Raw genomic sequence first — 15454 nt, forward strand, 5'->3', positions numbered from 1 at the left:
GCGCAAGCTGGTCCAAACATCGACGTTAATAAAAAAAAAAAGAGTTATGAATATACAAGGATCATTTTTTTCTGTACTAATTAGACTTCGCTTTCTTTATTATTTATTTTAGCATTGCAACACATACACTTGACCTAGGGCTTTGTAAATTGTTATTATAATTTATAACAAAAAATATAAACCAACTGGCGAGTCTGGTTTCTTACCGAACCGGCAGCACCGAATCGGTTTGATTTTCGGTTTAAACCGAAAATGGCTCCCTACTTCGTATAAAAGCGGCGTCGTTTTAGTTTGTCTCTCCGTTACGCCCAATCGCCCATTTTACCGTCGGGGAGTGCACTCGGTTATACTGACGAGACAGACCTCTCTCTCTCTCTCTCTCTCAGTTTTCGAAAACCGGGTTGAAAGACATGGCAAACAGAGCGAGTCCTCCAAATCTCCACAAATCAGTTGCCATCTCTAAAGGATACAACTTCGCTTCTACTTGGGAACAGGTTTCCTTCTTTCTTTCAATGTTTTTTTATGCACTCTTAAATCATTAGATCTGGTTTTACCAATCTCGCCAATTGACTCTCTCTCACATCCACAACTCATTCTTTGATTCGATTCACATTCCACCGCTAGCTAGCTAGCTTGCTGTAATCTATTCTTTTATTTGTCAATTGCGGCTTGATTTTTGTTATAAACAGAATGCGCCTTTAACTGAGCAACAGCAAGAAGCAATTGCGTCGCTCTCTCATTCAGTTTCCGAGCGACCCTACCCTAACAATTTGGTGAGATTTCAATTTTTTTTTAAAATAAATAAATTAAAATGCAGGTTATGTGACATTATAGGTTTTGTGGTTTTTTAGACCCAAGATCATGCCTCTGTGAAGGAGAATGGTGGCTTGACAGTTTCTACTAGGGACATCAGTTTTGGTGAATCTCAAGGCATTGATGCAGTTTTAGTCAATACAAACCAGGTAAAGCACACCCGCTTTTGCTTATATTTACGTGACAGGTTACTTGGGATAATGGTATAAGCCGGTGCCTATAGTGTAGCTTGATAATGATTTGAATTTTATATGATGCAGTTTTATAAGTGGTTTACTGATCTTGAATCGGCAATGAAATCAGAGGTTAGTTGTTGTGGTGATTATTCTTGTGCAAATGTGTTCGGTCATGGTTTTTTTTTATCTTGGTGTTTTCTGTTATTAGGCAGAGGAGAAGTACCAGCACTATGTCAACAATCTAACGGAGCACATGGAGACATGTGATGATATACTTCTCCAGGTATTTGTTTGTTTTATTTTTCATTTCTTGGTGATTTTATATTGTTGATAAATTCTTGAATTCTTTGGATGAAGTCATTTTTTTTTTTATTATTTAAGATACCGACCTTATCCGAATGCAGGTGGATGAAACTCTTGACTTCTTTAATGAGTTACAGCTGCAGCACCAAGCTGTTGCTACAAAGACTAAGACTCTTCATGATGCTTGTGACAGACTGGTGTGGTTTCTCTTTCTTCTATTCACTACTTTATACTTGCTCTAGAATGAGCTTTGGTTTGGTTCTGTAAATCACAGAATACAGTTGCTCAAATTTCGGAATTTTAATTTAGGTCAGTTTTGACTGGATGAGCTTGGTAACCATCGACTTTGTAGATTAATACACTGCTTTACTTGAACTGGAATTTCAGACGAATATGCTCTAATGTCATATGATTATTCTATAGCCCTGTTTTTATATTTTGAGTTTCATGGATGGAACAAGCAAGTTAAGCTGTAGTTTATATCCAATTTATTTTATGTCAACATTGTATGTTTTTCGATCTCAAATTTTAGGTAGGTTGTTTCATAAACTTAAATCTGAAAACTGTACCTCAGAGTATTTTAGATAGTAATGCACATGTTAGTTTAAATTGGTTGAGTTGGTTGTCTCATGTATTGTTTCCATTGCAGGTAGTAGAGAAGCAAAGACTGATTGAATTTGCAGAAGCAGTTCACAGTAAGCTCCACTACTTTGATGAATTGGAGAATGTAAGGTTTGAATGCTACCTCACTTAGAGTTTCAGTTGCTTAAAATGTTATGTTTTTTCATTAATTTCAATTAAATCATAATTTTTTTAGGTAGGTGAAGAGAATAAGTCTTGTCTATTTAAAAAAAGAAAAGGACTTGAAAATCAATATAATAGAGCACTGGCTATCTAGTTTGTCTATAATGCTTCGCGTGTTATTATTTGACTCTACTTCCATTTTAGGAGTTCTCTTAATAGCTTGCTATTTTTTTTGTCCATGTTTGAGAAGGTTTCATGAAGTATTGCCATTTATATCAATAGTATTGATGGAGTGTAATTTGCATTTGTGTGCAGCTTAATAACAATTTTTATGCTTCAAATACGAATGTTGGAAATGAGAAATTTCTTCCACTGCTCAAAAGGCTTGATGAGTGCATATCGTAAGTGAACAAATATTTTTATTACTGTATAAATTAACACCTCTAACATTACTTAGCTAAACTCTGTAAGTTCATGAGCAGTATTGAATTTTTTTGGGTGGGGACAGTATTGTGCTCTGTTTTATCTACTCATCACTTGTTTTTGCACACCTTTAGATATGTCGAAAGCAATCCACAATACGCAGAATCCAGTGTTTATCTGCTTAAATTTCGACAGCTCCAGGTAAGTGATTGATGCCAGCAATGTAAAAAGATTGATTTTTTGAATGGAAAATGTAAGTGTGTAAGGTTTGTTACCTGCTCCAAATGATGACAGAGTTTTCATGATTTTAACAGTCTCGAGCCCTGGGCATGATTCGAACTCATGTGCTTTCTGTCCTGAAAAATGCTTCATCTCAGGTGAAGTATCTGTATTTACATAAAAAGATCTTCATGTGTGCGCGCACATGTTTTTTCGTAAACATGAATCTCTGTGACTTGGTTGTTTTTTTGTGGACTTCATCAGGTTCAGCATGCAATCCGGAGCACTGGAGGCAGCAAAACATCTATTTCCGAGGGTGTAGAGGCATCTGTAATCTATGTCAGATTCAAAGCAGCCTCAACTGAGGTAGTAGCATCCTTTTCTTTGTTCTTTTATCTTGACACGAAGATGTAATGCATGTGGAATGTTTGACTACTGATAACTTATCTGAGCAGGGGGCTGATTTTTAAATAACTTGTGAAAAAAATATATTCTACATGTGGAATAGAATTTTACATTCTTTGATTTGATCTATTGTTTTCACAAGCAGCTGACGATTCTAAGTTTCTGTAGCTTAAGCCCATATTGGAGGAAATCGAAAGCAGATCATCAAGAAAGGAATATGCCCAGATCCTTGCTGATTGCCACAAGTTGTACTGTGAACAGCGGCTTTCCTTGGTGAGTTAATTTTCAGTTGTTTCTCACACATTGATTTTCTTACTCTTATTCACCTGCTGGTTGTGATGGTACTTTCTCTTTGTTTTTTGGTATGTAGGTAAAAGGGATTGTACATCAGAGGATATCTGAATTTGCCAAGAAAGAGGCTTTGCCATCGTTAACTAGATCTGGTTGTGCATATTTGATGCTGGTAGTGCACTTAACGAATATTGCTATCAGTAAACAGAGATAGTTGTGGGTCCTGGATCATCTGGTTGATTGAATAGCATTTAAAACTTTGCATTTTGGCATATATTAGTTGGGTTGGATTCATTCAGTGGTTTGTGAGTGTTGAAGTCAGTGATCATGTTAAATTTTTGTGCTGATATATCACCATTAATTTGTTACACGTGAAAGGAAAAGTTTGCAGCCAAAATATAGGAGGCTTCTGCAGGGGGGTGGATGTAAATAGTTTTTAGCTTCCTTTCTTTTTTCAAATTAATTGCAACTTTTCAATGTTGATTGAAGCAAGGTTACACTTGTTTAATGCTTAGTTCTAGGTTGCTCGTTGAGCTACTTACTTTTTGGTATATATAAATTTTGTTTTGTCAATACAGGTGTTAGATATTAATATTGTTTAGTAGTCTCTCCATGACAATTTAAGTTTTAGGTCTATTAGTTCTCAAATAAGGTAGAGTAGCTTTATGATCATGTGGTCAAGTGTTCAAGTATCGACTAATTCCCATGCAAAACTAATGGCCTGAAACCGGGAGTGCATATGCAAAGCCCAAACAGGTTTGCACATAAGGGGGCTTCTTAAGATGTTAATATCATTTAACAACCTAAGCTCTTAGGTGATTGCCCTCCAATAGCATGTAAATGTAAATACTTCTAGGTCATGTCATTTAAAACTTTTTTTCCTTGTGTTTTGGGAAGTCTTTAACATTTATTTTTTGCAATGAACGATAGATTTGAGCCATTTTGTTGGCTCAGCTCAGCTCGCCTTAATTTGACCATAAGTCCAACTGAAGCTCCATGAATCTTTTCATTTTATAGACATTTTACTTATCCCACCATAACTGCAGGTTTGTCAACTTGAGCACCAACTCTTTGATCATTTCTTCCCATCCTCTTCCGAGGATATTTCTAGTTTGGCTCCACTTATTGATCCTTTGTAAGTTCTTATCTAGTGTTTTATATTTAGGGTCCTCTTTTTTTTTTATCAATATTATTATTATTTGGGGTGGAGGGAGTTGTGGGATTTGTCATTATCATATCCCCGCTGTAATATTTTTTCCTAATAGATTTTATTCTTTTGTTACTCACAGATCTACTTACTTGTATGATACACTGCGCCCAAAACTTATTCACGAAACAAATGTCGATCTTCTATGTGAACTTGTTGATATACTTAAAGTTGAAGTTTTGGGAGAACAACTTAGCAGACGGAGTGAGTCATTAGCTGGGCTACGACCTACATTGCAGCGAATTTTAGCAGATGTTCATGAGCGATTGACTTTCCGTGCTCGGACATATATTCGTGATGAAGTACGTTTTTATATTGAGAATTTTAATATAGAAGCCTACCCTGGTTGTTTGTTTGCATATTAATTTCACAAGGCAGTTGTTGAAAAGTTTGTTCATTTTCTGTATCAATTCGTATTTATCTGGTGATGGCATATTCAAATTCCATATATAATTGCATGTAAAACTATCCTGTGCTACATAGTTCTTGTACGTGTTCGTACTTGGTTTCTGTTATCCTTGTTGGGCTGTATGCTTGTATTAGAAAGCAGTGCCATTGCATGAATGTTTTAGGGAAGCATTTTAACTTGGGCTTTAGTCTATGATATTTGGAGCACTTGCTGATGATGGATTTCTTCGATTAGTTTAGCATCAAGTTTACCCCTTTGTCTGGATGCATATATTATAAAGTGATATGCCCCAATGTTTACCTCCCAATTCTAGTGGATTGCATAAATGGTTGAGAACTAAGAATTAACTCCAATGCGCTGTTAAAGTCAAAAGAGTTTGCACAAACAACCATGCTTTAAGATGGAAACAAATATCTCATTCAATCTAGTACAAACAGAATTGTAGGACACGGAATAGTCTTAGAGTTTTTTCTCCATGTGAATCTCCTTGTTGGAGCATCTTCTCAAGTTTTTTTATCACCATCCTCACTGTATGTGAGGGAATTTTTTTGTTTCTTCTAAATGTTGGTTTTATTGATGCTTTCTCTTGTTTATTTTGCAGATAGCCAATTATATACCTTCTAATGAGGACATGGATTACCCTGCAAAGTTAGAGCAATCTACTGAGATGAAATCAGAAACTAATTCTGTAAAGTTTCTTACACTTCCATTTTTATTTTGTCATGATTAACTTATGTGGATAACCAGAGGATTGAGAATGTCAAATGGCTGCAACTCACAGCTGATATTAAGTGGGATCTCGGGTTTAAATCTTGTCAGAAATGACACAAAGTTGGAGAGATTATTGGCATTTCTGATTCTTCCATCCCAGTTCCTTAGGTTCTTCTAATCCACAAGGTGGGGACATCCCATGTCAGGATTTTACCCTTTGAAACAGAGTATTTTAGGACCTTATAGCAGTTAGGCTTGGCTGTTCATGAGTTCCCTTGTATTGGCACGTCTATCTGGCATGGTTTAATTCAATCCAGTTGGCAGGGGACACATCATTTGTCCATATCTCTGTGTTATGTCTGGCACGGGTATCAAGCATAATTTTTATTTTTATTGAAATATAAGGTAGCCATTGTCACATTTTGGTTTGACTTGCAGACTGGCTTTTTGTGGTTGTCTGCTGGTGGCTTTCACTAATTTTTCTGTTTCCAGTAATAAGTGAATTTTTATTTACCAGCATTGCTCTTTTGCTTAATTCTAATCTTTTTGTCAGGTTGATGAAAACCCTGATGTATTTAAAACTTGGTATCCACCTGTGGAGAGAACTCTATCATGCCTTGCGAAGTTATATCGTTGTCTAGAACCATCTGTCTTCACTGGTTTAGCACAGGTTCTTGAATCATTGGACAGTTACTATTTCTTAGGTTTTTTGTATATTTAGAAAGAATATTGGTTGTTCTTTACATGTTTTATTGAACTTTTTTTTGTTGGTTGCTTTTTTTATCAGGAAGCGGTGGAAGTTTGCTCTGATTCTATCCAGGTGAGTAATGTAAACATCAATAGCCAATATTGTAGTATGTGGTGATGATTGGAATCTCATTATGCTTTAGTATCGTCTCCCTTTATAGTTATTAAAATATATTCTCCACAGAAAGCTAGCAAACTCATTACAAAGAGATCTACAGCAATGGATGGGCAGCTATTTCTTATCAAGCATATTTTAATCTTAAGGGAGCAGGTTATCTCCCTTATTCCTCCAATTTGTTTATTTGGTGGTTATTTACTAATCCATGCAATATGGTTTACAACTTTCAAGTTTTGTCCTTTCAGATTGCACCATTTGATATAGAATTTTCGGTCACATACAAGGAACTCGACTTCTCTCATCTGCTGGTAAGGCTCACTGAAGCTAAAGTTTAGTTATCTGCACTATTTGATGTCTTAATATTTTGGCACCCAAATTTAATAGACTCTTAACTGAAGTTCTACTTCACTTCAGCATCACTTTCATGGATAGCACAACAGTACTAATAAAAACTTGTGCTACATATTCTGACTGGTTGATGTAACTAATAATATGCAATTTTAGTAAACTTTTAGAACTTAATGTTAATATTCTATTTTATTTTGCATGTAGCAGTTCCTCTTTTATCACTATATTTGTTTGTAGGGAAGTCTTATTTACATTAAATTCCATGCCCCAGGAACACTTGAGACGGATACTTAGAGGTCAGGCCTCGCTATTTGACTGGTCAAGATCAACTTCGCTGGCAAGGACCTTGTCTCCCCGAGTTTTAGAAAGTCAAGTAGATGCCAAGAAGGTTTGTCTTTATCAAAACACAGATATCCTGGATATTTCTTTGGCTGCTTCTGTCACCAGAAATATTTGGAGACATCTACCCCTATTATCATGTTTGGTCTGCCTGAAAATCAATAATTTGTTGAACATAAATGAAATGAATCAGTAAATGTATTTCACTCCATAACAAGGAGATGTTTATGCTGTTTGTGTAACAATAACAATCCTTGGTTTTGCTTTTGTTATTTTTTAGAGGAAGCTCACATATAATATTGAACCACTTTACTTGTGAACTTTCTGCCAAACTAAAGACATGGCTGACGTATCACACTTGAAGTACATGTTTCAGTTTCACATGACAACACAATAAATTCTAGAAACTTTAAAGAACCAATTGGTTTGTTCTCTATTTGATGTTCATTTATTTATTTTCACTTTCATTTTTTTGGATTTGCTGTTGTTCGCAATATCACTTCTGTCCATAATAGGTTTGGTCACCATGTGACACCAATATATGTTATTTGTAGAGTACTGTAGACACTTATGCGTTCTGATTTTCTGAACAACTGAAATCGCCTTGAGAACCTAACACTTGGTCAAGTGGATTTGTGAAACCTGGTATTATTATGCTGCTGATGTTTCCCCTTGGCACATGTCAATTGCTTTGGTGAAACTTGTAGGAACTATTATTTTATGTTTCCTCATTTTTAAATTAGTTATTAGTGGGAGCTTGTAAGCGAACTATAGGAGCTGGTGGTGACTGGATTTTTCTTTAAGACCACACATTCCAACTACTGCAAATACTATAATAGAAAAGTTTTCAGCACATAGCTTCACTTTCAGTGCTCATAAACTAGTTTTGCTTTCAAATGGTGATAATTGTACCTAAACCACTCATGTATATTCTTTTATTGTTGGATCCCTCCCCACAGAATACCATTTTGACAAAGGGCCCTTTGTTTTTTTCAGGACCTGGAGAAAAGCCTAAAAGCTACTTGTGAGGAATTCATCATGTCAGTCACCAAGCTGGTTGTGGATCCCATGCTTTCCTTTGTTACCAAGGTTCACTGCTCTCAAACAAAGAATACATCTTTTTAGCATCTATATGCATAGATGTACTCTTGTCAATAGGAGATAAAAAAGGCCCGGGACCTATGAGTATACTGGTGATTAATGAATGAAAGTAGATCAAACAAGGCAAGACAAACTTTATGGGCCATATGCCCCGGCTACTCTTGCAGAAGAGATAGAAGCTCATCACATTCTATAATGACAGGATGCTTATGTTCATTCTTTCTCGACTTCCCATAGTTTTAAATGGACAGACTGCAGTCTCTCATATTATACTCAGTTCTGAGTGTAAGTTCAACTAATCAGCTGTTGTATTCTGTATCCCCAAGAAAAGGGTGGTGGGGAGCATAGGCAATTTAGTCTAACCAACCAAACAGTACGATTTTAAGAAATTGAGCTTCATCTATTTATATATTTTGTCAGAATCTTTAGTATAATTTCCTGCACTGCCATCCACAAGCATGACATTTTCAATCTGTTTGTAGGTGACAGCTGTGAAACTTGCTCTGTCCTCTGGTAGTCAGAATCAGAAAGTGGACTCTGTTATGGCCAAACCACTTAAAGATCAAGCCTTTGCTACTCCAGATAAGGTGGCTGAACTTGTTCAGAAGGTAAGGTTATTTATTATTATGTACTACAGATTCAGTCTCTGCATGCCCATTTAAATATATTTTTTCTGCCAGTTAAATATCCTGAAGTAAATTATTGAATCTCTTATTCTGCATCAAAAAATAACATGCTAAATTAAGAAAGGCAAAAGCAAGACGGAGAGAACAAATCTGGGATGTAGTAAGACCTCCATGAGCAGGCCTGGTTGACAGAATTATCCTGTCTGGAAACCATGCAGTGAAACTATTATGATTTAGCTCAAGCTGATTTCATTTTCCACATTTCATGAATAGGTAAATGCTGCAATTCAGCAAGAACTGCCAGTGGTGATGACAAAGATGAAGCTTTATCTGCAGAACCCATCTACACGAACAATTCTATTCAAACCAATAAAGTAAGTTGATTTTGACTCGTGTTCATGAACTAAATTTCCATATCTCAAACCTATACAAGTTAGACATCTGCCAATGACAGGACTGAATTTGTTGCCCCTACAATTACTTCCCCGTTCATCAAAAGCTTCAAATGCATTATCTTGGTTATAAAAAGCTGATTCTAAACCTGAAACTATATCCATGCAGGACAAATATTGTGGAGGCGCATGTTCAAATACAATCCCTGGTAAAAGCTGAGTATTCACCTGAAGAACAAAGCATCATCAATATGACATCCATACAGAACCTGCAAGCAGAACTTGACAGTCTCCTCTAATACACTTGTAAAGACTATAATAGCCTGTGCAATTTTTACTCCACCCTTTTTTCATCAAAAGATTCTAAGCTATTTTTCAACATTTTGGAATTATTGAAGAATTTCTGCACAGTCGATATTTCAAGATGAGATGGTATTATATATGTTTCAACTTTATGCATCGTGTCGAGCAACACTGAGAGATCCATCCTGTAGGAAGTTGAGAACTGTCTGTGAAAAATGGTTTTGTTCGTTATTTTTTTTTAATTCGTTTACTATAAACTCGTATTTTTCTAGGATCAGATTGCATGTTATGTTAAAGTTTATAGGTTTGGTAGAGCAGATTCCAAACTATACACGTCCTACATTAGCCTTAAATTTATAATTTTTATACGAAGAAACGTGATATTATTATATTTAGATTAAAAATCATCTATTTTTGTGATAAAGGAAGATGAGTATCACTGGTTAAATTTGGAAGAGAGGAAATGGAGACTGAATCTCTCATCGTCATCACAATCGTTTTGAAGGCGGCATAATTTAAGACCTCCAAATTTATTCATAATAACTGTAAATCAAATATAAATACCATCAACTTTATATTTTTTTATAGATAATTTCATACATGTTCACGTTCAAAGGCTATGCCAAAAAGGGTGTCACTTTTTTCTAGGTGCAATACACCTCTGGTAGAAAGCAGTGCTGATGTAAAAACATCAAAGAAAGTCAGTTTCCGTCTGGTAAGCAGGTGGGTTAAACCAGGTAAGTTCTTTTCCTGAGTCCATGCTGAAGGAGGAGGATGTGAAGCCAATCCCAAACATCAGCTATAAATTGCCTCGTAAGGTCATCTCTGCACAATCCATCGCCTCAAAATTACCGTTTTTGAGTTCCAGGATAGCTCAACTCGAAGAAATATTCCATGCCAGCAACGATTCAAGCACGGAGAGCATGATTTTGGACGCTCCAAATGAGCGCTGCGTAGGCTCGGCCCAAGCTATCCTAGGTAACAATTAGCCCGAGCACGGTTGCCATTCACTTTTTACAATCATTTTATATTTGATTATACAATAACTAAAATAGATATTTGCAAAGTAAGAACAAATTAAATTATGGATGAAAAGTATTTTTTTTAATCATATTTTTTTTTAATTATTTTTTTTTTACAAAATAACGACTTTCTTATTAATAGCATGATTTATTAAATACAAAATAACAATAATAAATAGCATATTTGTATAATTATTTGAATTAAAAAAATAATCAAAAAATTGATTTTTTTATTCGTGTATTTTTTTTTTTTTAAAAAAAACATGCTTATTTTTGTGAGAAGCCTTGTTTTTTAGGTATAAACCTTATTATGATTGTCAAAACAAATTTTAATTAATTTTTTTTAAAAAAATCATTAATCAATCATTTTTATACACCTGTATAAAAAATATAAAAATGATAAATTTTTAATATATATATATATATATATTTAAAATTAACATTAAAAAAATAAATATCTTATTCTCATGAGTAATTGTTAATAATTATTCTTAAAGTAATTGTTAGTATTATATTTTTTAAAATATTATTTTAATAAATTTATTTAAAGAGAAATTTACTAAAAAGGAGATACTTAACAAGAAGGCTAGAAGCAATTTTTTTTAATATAACAAATGATGTGTTGCCTGCTTAAGCAAATATAGTGTAGTTTTCTTATTAAGATTTTTATAATTGAAGTTGAGGTCTAGATTTCTAGACCCTCAAAATCTAATTTTTAAATTATTTTTATTTAAAGACACCTAAAAAAAATAGGAATTTAAAATAATCTTATTTAAAAAAAAAATCCTTTAATCACTTGAAATCTCAAAATCTAAGTGAATCAAAACCAATTTTATGAGTTTTTATCTAGTTTTTATGGAAAACACCTTTTATATTGATTTTTTTTTAAGGTGAATCTATTAATAGTAATATTGGTTTTTTATGGTTGAAATATAGTCGAAAAAATACTTTCTTTTCTTTTCTTTTTCAGCATTTTTTTATTATTATTTCTCAACATTGAACCATAAAAAATAAAATTTAGAATTAAAACAGAAAATAAATTCAGTGACCGTAGCTGTATAAATTTCAAGGACAAAAGAATAAAAGTAGCAATTAACAGTGTAATTGTCTAACAATCCACTAAAAAAAAGTGAAACGTTGCTTGTTTTCTTTTAGTTTGTTTATAATTATGATGTGGCTGTTCTTGCAACAACAAACACTAAAGTGTCTAGAGATCAAAAAGAGATCATGATCGGTTCAATGGAGAGAGAGAGTCACAAGAGTCAGTATATTGTCACCAAAGTTTGTACCCTTACCGGCTCTATTACCGTCATTCTGTTCCTGAAGCTCGGGTGAATGAAGCAGAAATTTCAGATGTCAATGACAAAGCTACAATTAACCATGGTCTGGCCATTTGCCCCTTCGATGCACCTGTTTTTTAATGCTTTTTAAAAGTTAGAATCGTAATATTGAAATCGAGAAAATCAGGTAAAATCGTGATTTTAGTGCACGATTTTATAATGAATTCAACTCATTTCTACGCAAATTCTCACCCTCCAAACACCCCCTAAGAGTCTGACTACTGTTTAAATCTGAAGGCTAGCAATAAGGAGAATGAGTGATGGATCAATCGCAATGAAGCTACAGATCGTTTTCACATTAATGTCTCTCTCTTTCGGCTAGTTTTTGCATTGATGGTGGCTGGTCCAAATGCCACCAAAGTTCCCATCAACACTCCCGTACCTAATCCTCCTCCCTCTCATCTTCCTCTACACCTACTCCACCTCCCTCCTCCCTCGCTCCACCACCATCTTCTAAATTTATGGTGTTGTATAGAACACGTATGGTAATAAATTTACTTATAATTTTATAATTCATAAAAAAAGTGTTTTTCATAACTTGCTTGAAAATGCATTAAATTTATGTTTTTTTAGTATTATTTTTATAGTTTTGACGTATTAATATTAAAAATTAAAAAAATTATATGTTTTTAATTAGACCATACAAAATACATTAGACCCGCGCATGGTGTTTTTGTAGCTTTAGGTTCAGGACCGGGGAAGACTGAGGGCAGTCGATGGATTTTTAAAAATGATATGACTCAGACACTTGCCGATGATGCTTAGCTAATGTTTGAGATAGAGGTACAGTGAAAGAGGTTTTTTTTTTTAAATATTTTTAAAAATGAATAAAATAACATAATATAAAAATATCTAGAAAAATAATACATTTTAGAAAGTCACATGTGACACATGGAAGAGAGAGGAGAGATGAGAGAAAAAAATAAAAAAAATATTGGAAACACATTGAAACTTCAATGATAACACCATCGATACTATTAGAAATATCTTAACAAGAAGAGTCTAACGAAAACAATAAATGAAGTGGGCCACGAGAATCGTCTAAAAAAATTGAGTCTCGACACATTTGGACGGCTCGTGTGGTCTACTCCAATCATTGTTCGTGATCTTACTTCATGTCGTTGAATTCGTTTTATCGATATTTTTTCAACAATATTAATAAAGTCGTCCTTGAAATTTTGGTGCATGTCTCTGAAATGTTTTTTTTTTCTTTCCTTATTTTTTTTTTATTGTACATTGTGTCAATCTATTTTTAACTTTGAAGATGGTCACAAATAATATATTCGACTCGCGAATCGATGATATATAACTCTTCAGGTAATATTATTTTTCTAAATATTTTTTATACAATATTATTTTATTTTATTTTCTCTTTAAGTGCTAAAGAACAAAAAATTCTATGTGGATGAGTTGTATATATTTTTTTTTGTAGAATTCATGTGAAAAACAATAAAAAAAAAAAAACCATTTAAGTTTTTGCTTTTAGTTAGGTGTAGCTTATATTTTAAGAGGGTCGTGTCTTAAAAAAATAAAGAAAGAAAGCCAACCACACCGCACCACGTTTTTATCCCAAAACACAATTATACTAGCCATGTCCTTGAAAATTTTGGATTTTCTGACAGTCTGGCAAGTAGTATCAATTTACCACCCCGCTCACTAGCGTCTAGAATAAGCTACTCATATTATTATTATTAATTTTTTCTGGCCTTGCCTTTGCAGTTTGTTTCCAGCGCTTGTTAAGTAATAATTTAATAGGATTGATATATTTCAAAAAATAATTTCTTCGAATCCGAACTTTGAATAAAACATGGAGCTTGGTCACTTTAAGAAGCATAATACCACACCAGAGTACATGTTAGGACACGTGACTTTTTTATTCGCGATTTTTATTAACCTCATGGTTGCTATTTCCAAACCACTAAAGTTATATTAAATAAAAATATAAAACACGAGGGCATTTTATAATAGAAGGCGCAACTATTCACCCAACACAAAATATTATGGAGAATACTATGTATTATTTTCAATTTTATTTTGGTTTTTAAAATTTTATTTTATAAGATTTCATTCTAATTAAACATCAATTACTTCTGATTTCTCAGTTAATGATGAAATTAAAAAAACAAAAATCTAAAAGAAAAAGACACCACACATGAATGGTGTGTTAAAAAATTTCAGAAAACATAAATTTTGATTTTCTAACTTTAAAAATTATGTTAATTTTTAAATTTTAGTACCTCAATTTTTTTTCATATTCAATTTTATTAAAATTTTTTTTTTTTATTTTTTAGTTTTTGTTGAGATAGTAGAGAAAAAGTTGATAGATTCTAGCAATAGAGAAAAAAAATCGTCAACACCAATTTAGACCATCAAAATATTCAATATTTGTGTCAAAATGGTTCAATTTGATGAGAGGTTCATTTATATGCTTTTTTTTTTTAAAAAAAAAAAAACTTTAATTCATGAAAAAAACATATTTGAACTCAAGTATATTTTTGGTTTCGAGTTGATTTTGATTTTTATAGTGTTTTATTTGGTTATTTAGAAGTCATTGATAGATTTATCATGATTTCTAAGGTGTTTTAAATTTAAAAAAAAATGGTTAAAAAACAAGTTTCTAGATCAAAAAACCTTAAACCCTGATTTTTCAACCTTTATATTTGAGCAAATAAGACAACATTGTCTGTTTTTTTTTTTTTTTTTTAATAGGACCCCAAATACAACCCAAAAAAATAAAGATCTAGTCACGTAAGGTCCTAATAAAATGGGCTAGGTGGGTGGCCTGGTTTTTTGAAGTCCTAGCAGTGGCTGACTTTTGTTCATTTGTTTTTTTCCTTTTTTTTTTATATTTTTTCTCATTTTTATATGTATATTAACACCCATTATATTTTTCATTTTGTTTAAATAGTCTATTTTAAATGATAAATATTTTTTTGTTTATGCTTTTAAAATTTTAAAAGTTTTTTTTATTCATCTTAAATTTCTTCTTCTTTTTTTTTAATAATTTTTTGTACAAATAAATTTTATTTTTGAAAATAAAAAATTTCTTAGATACTATTTATAATACATGCAGCATTGAATACTTTTTATTTATTTAATTAATTTAATTTATATTTTATTTTTATTATCATTTGATTGAATAAAAAATTTATTTTAATAAATAAATTTAGCAAACATAATTAAATAAATGTCACGTCTAATAAGATTAAATATTTTAATTTACACGTCTTTTAATTTTTTAAATTTTATTTTTAGTTATCATGTATGATTTTTTTATTTATTTGATTATATATATTTATAAATTTTTTTATTTTTACTAATTTTTTTTAATTACAAAAACATGGTGGAAAAGCCCATGTATATAGTTTTTTTTTATTTGAAAAAAGAAATATGACCCGTGGCGAACGGATAAAAGTA

The 15454-nt window shown here is 32.7% G+C and overlaps 1 protein-coding gene across 1 annotated transcript; it reads left to right on the forward strand.

Annotated features, from left to right (window-relative positions):
• Positions 1-301: 301 nt before the first annotated feature.
• On the forward strand, positions 302-9831 carry LOC118046693 (conserved oligomeric Golgi complex subunit 3). The gene is made up of 25 exons (XM_035055684.2): positions 302-494; positions 690-773; positions 852-962; positions 1074-1118; positions 1198-1272; positions 1394-1489; positions 1942-2019; positions 2352-2437; positions 2594-2660; positions 2774-2836; positions 2943-3044; positions 3252-3356; positions 3454-3546; positions 4421-4509; positions 4664-4883; positions 5592-5678; positions 6255-6371; positions 6489-6521; positions 6633-6719; positions 6812-6874; positions 7186-7302; positions 8250-8342; positions 8837-8962; positions 9254-9354; positions 9542-9831. The coding sequence occupies exons 1-25, from the start codon at positions 411-413 to the stop codon at positions 9669-9671; spliced, it is 2352 nt and encodes a 783-aa protein (XP_034911575.1). The 5' UTR covers positions 302-410; the 3' UTR covers positions 9672-9831.
• Positions 9832-15454: the final 5623 nt, after the last annotated feature.

The sequence above is a fragment of the Populus alba genome, chromosome 10 (assembly GCF_005239225.2).
Source record: "Populus alba chromosome 10, ASM523922v2, whole genome shotgun sequence".
Taxonomy (NCBI): Eukaryota; Viridiplantae; Streptophyta; class Magnoliopsida; order Malpighiales; family Salicaceae; genus Populus; species Populus alba.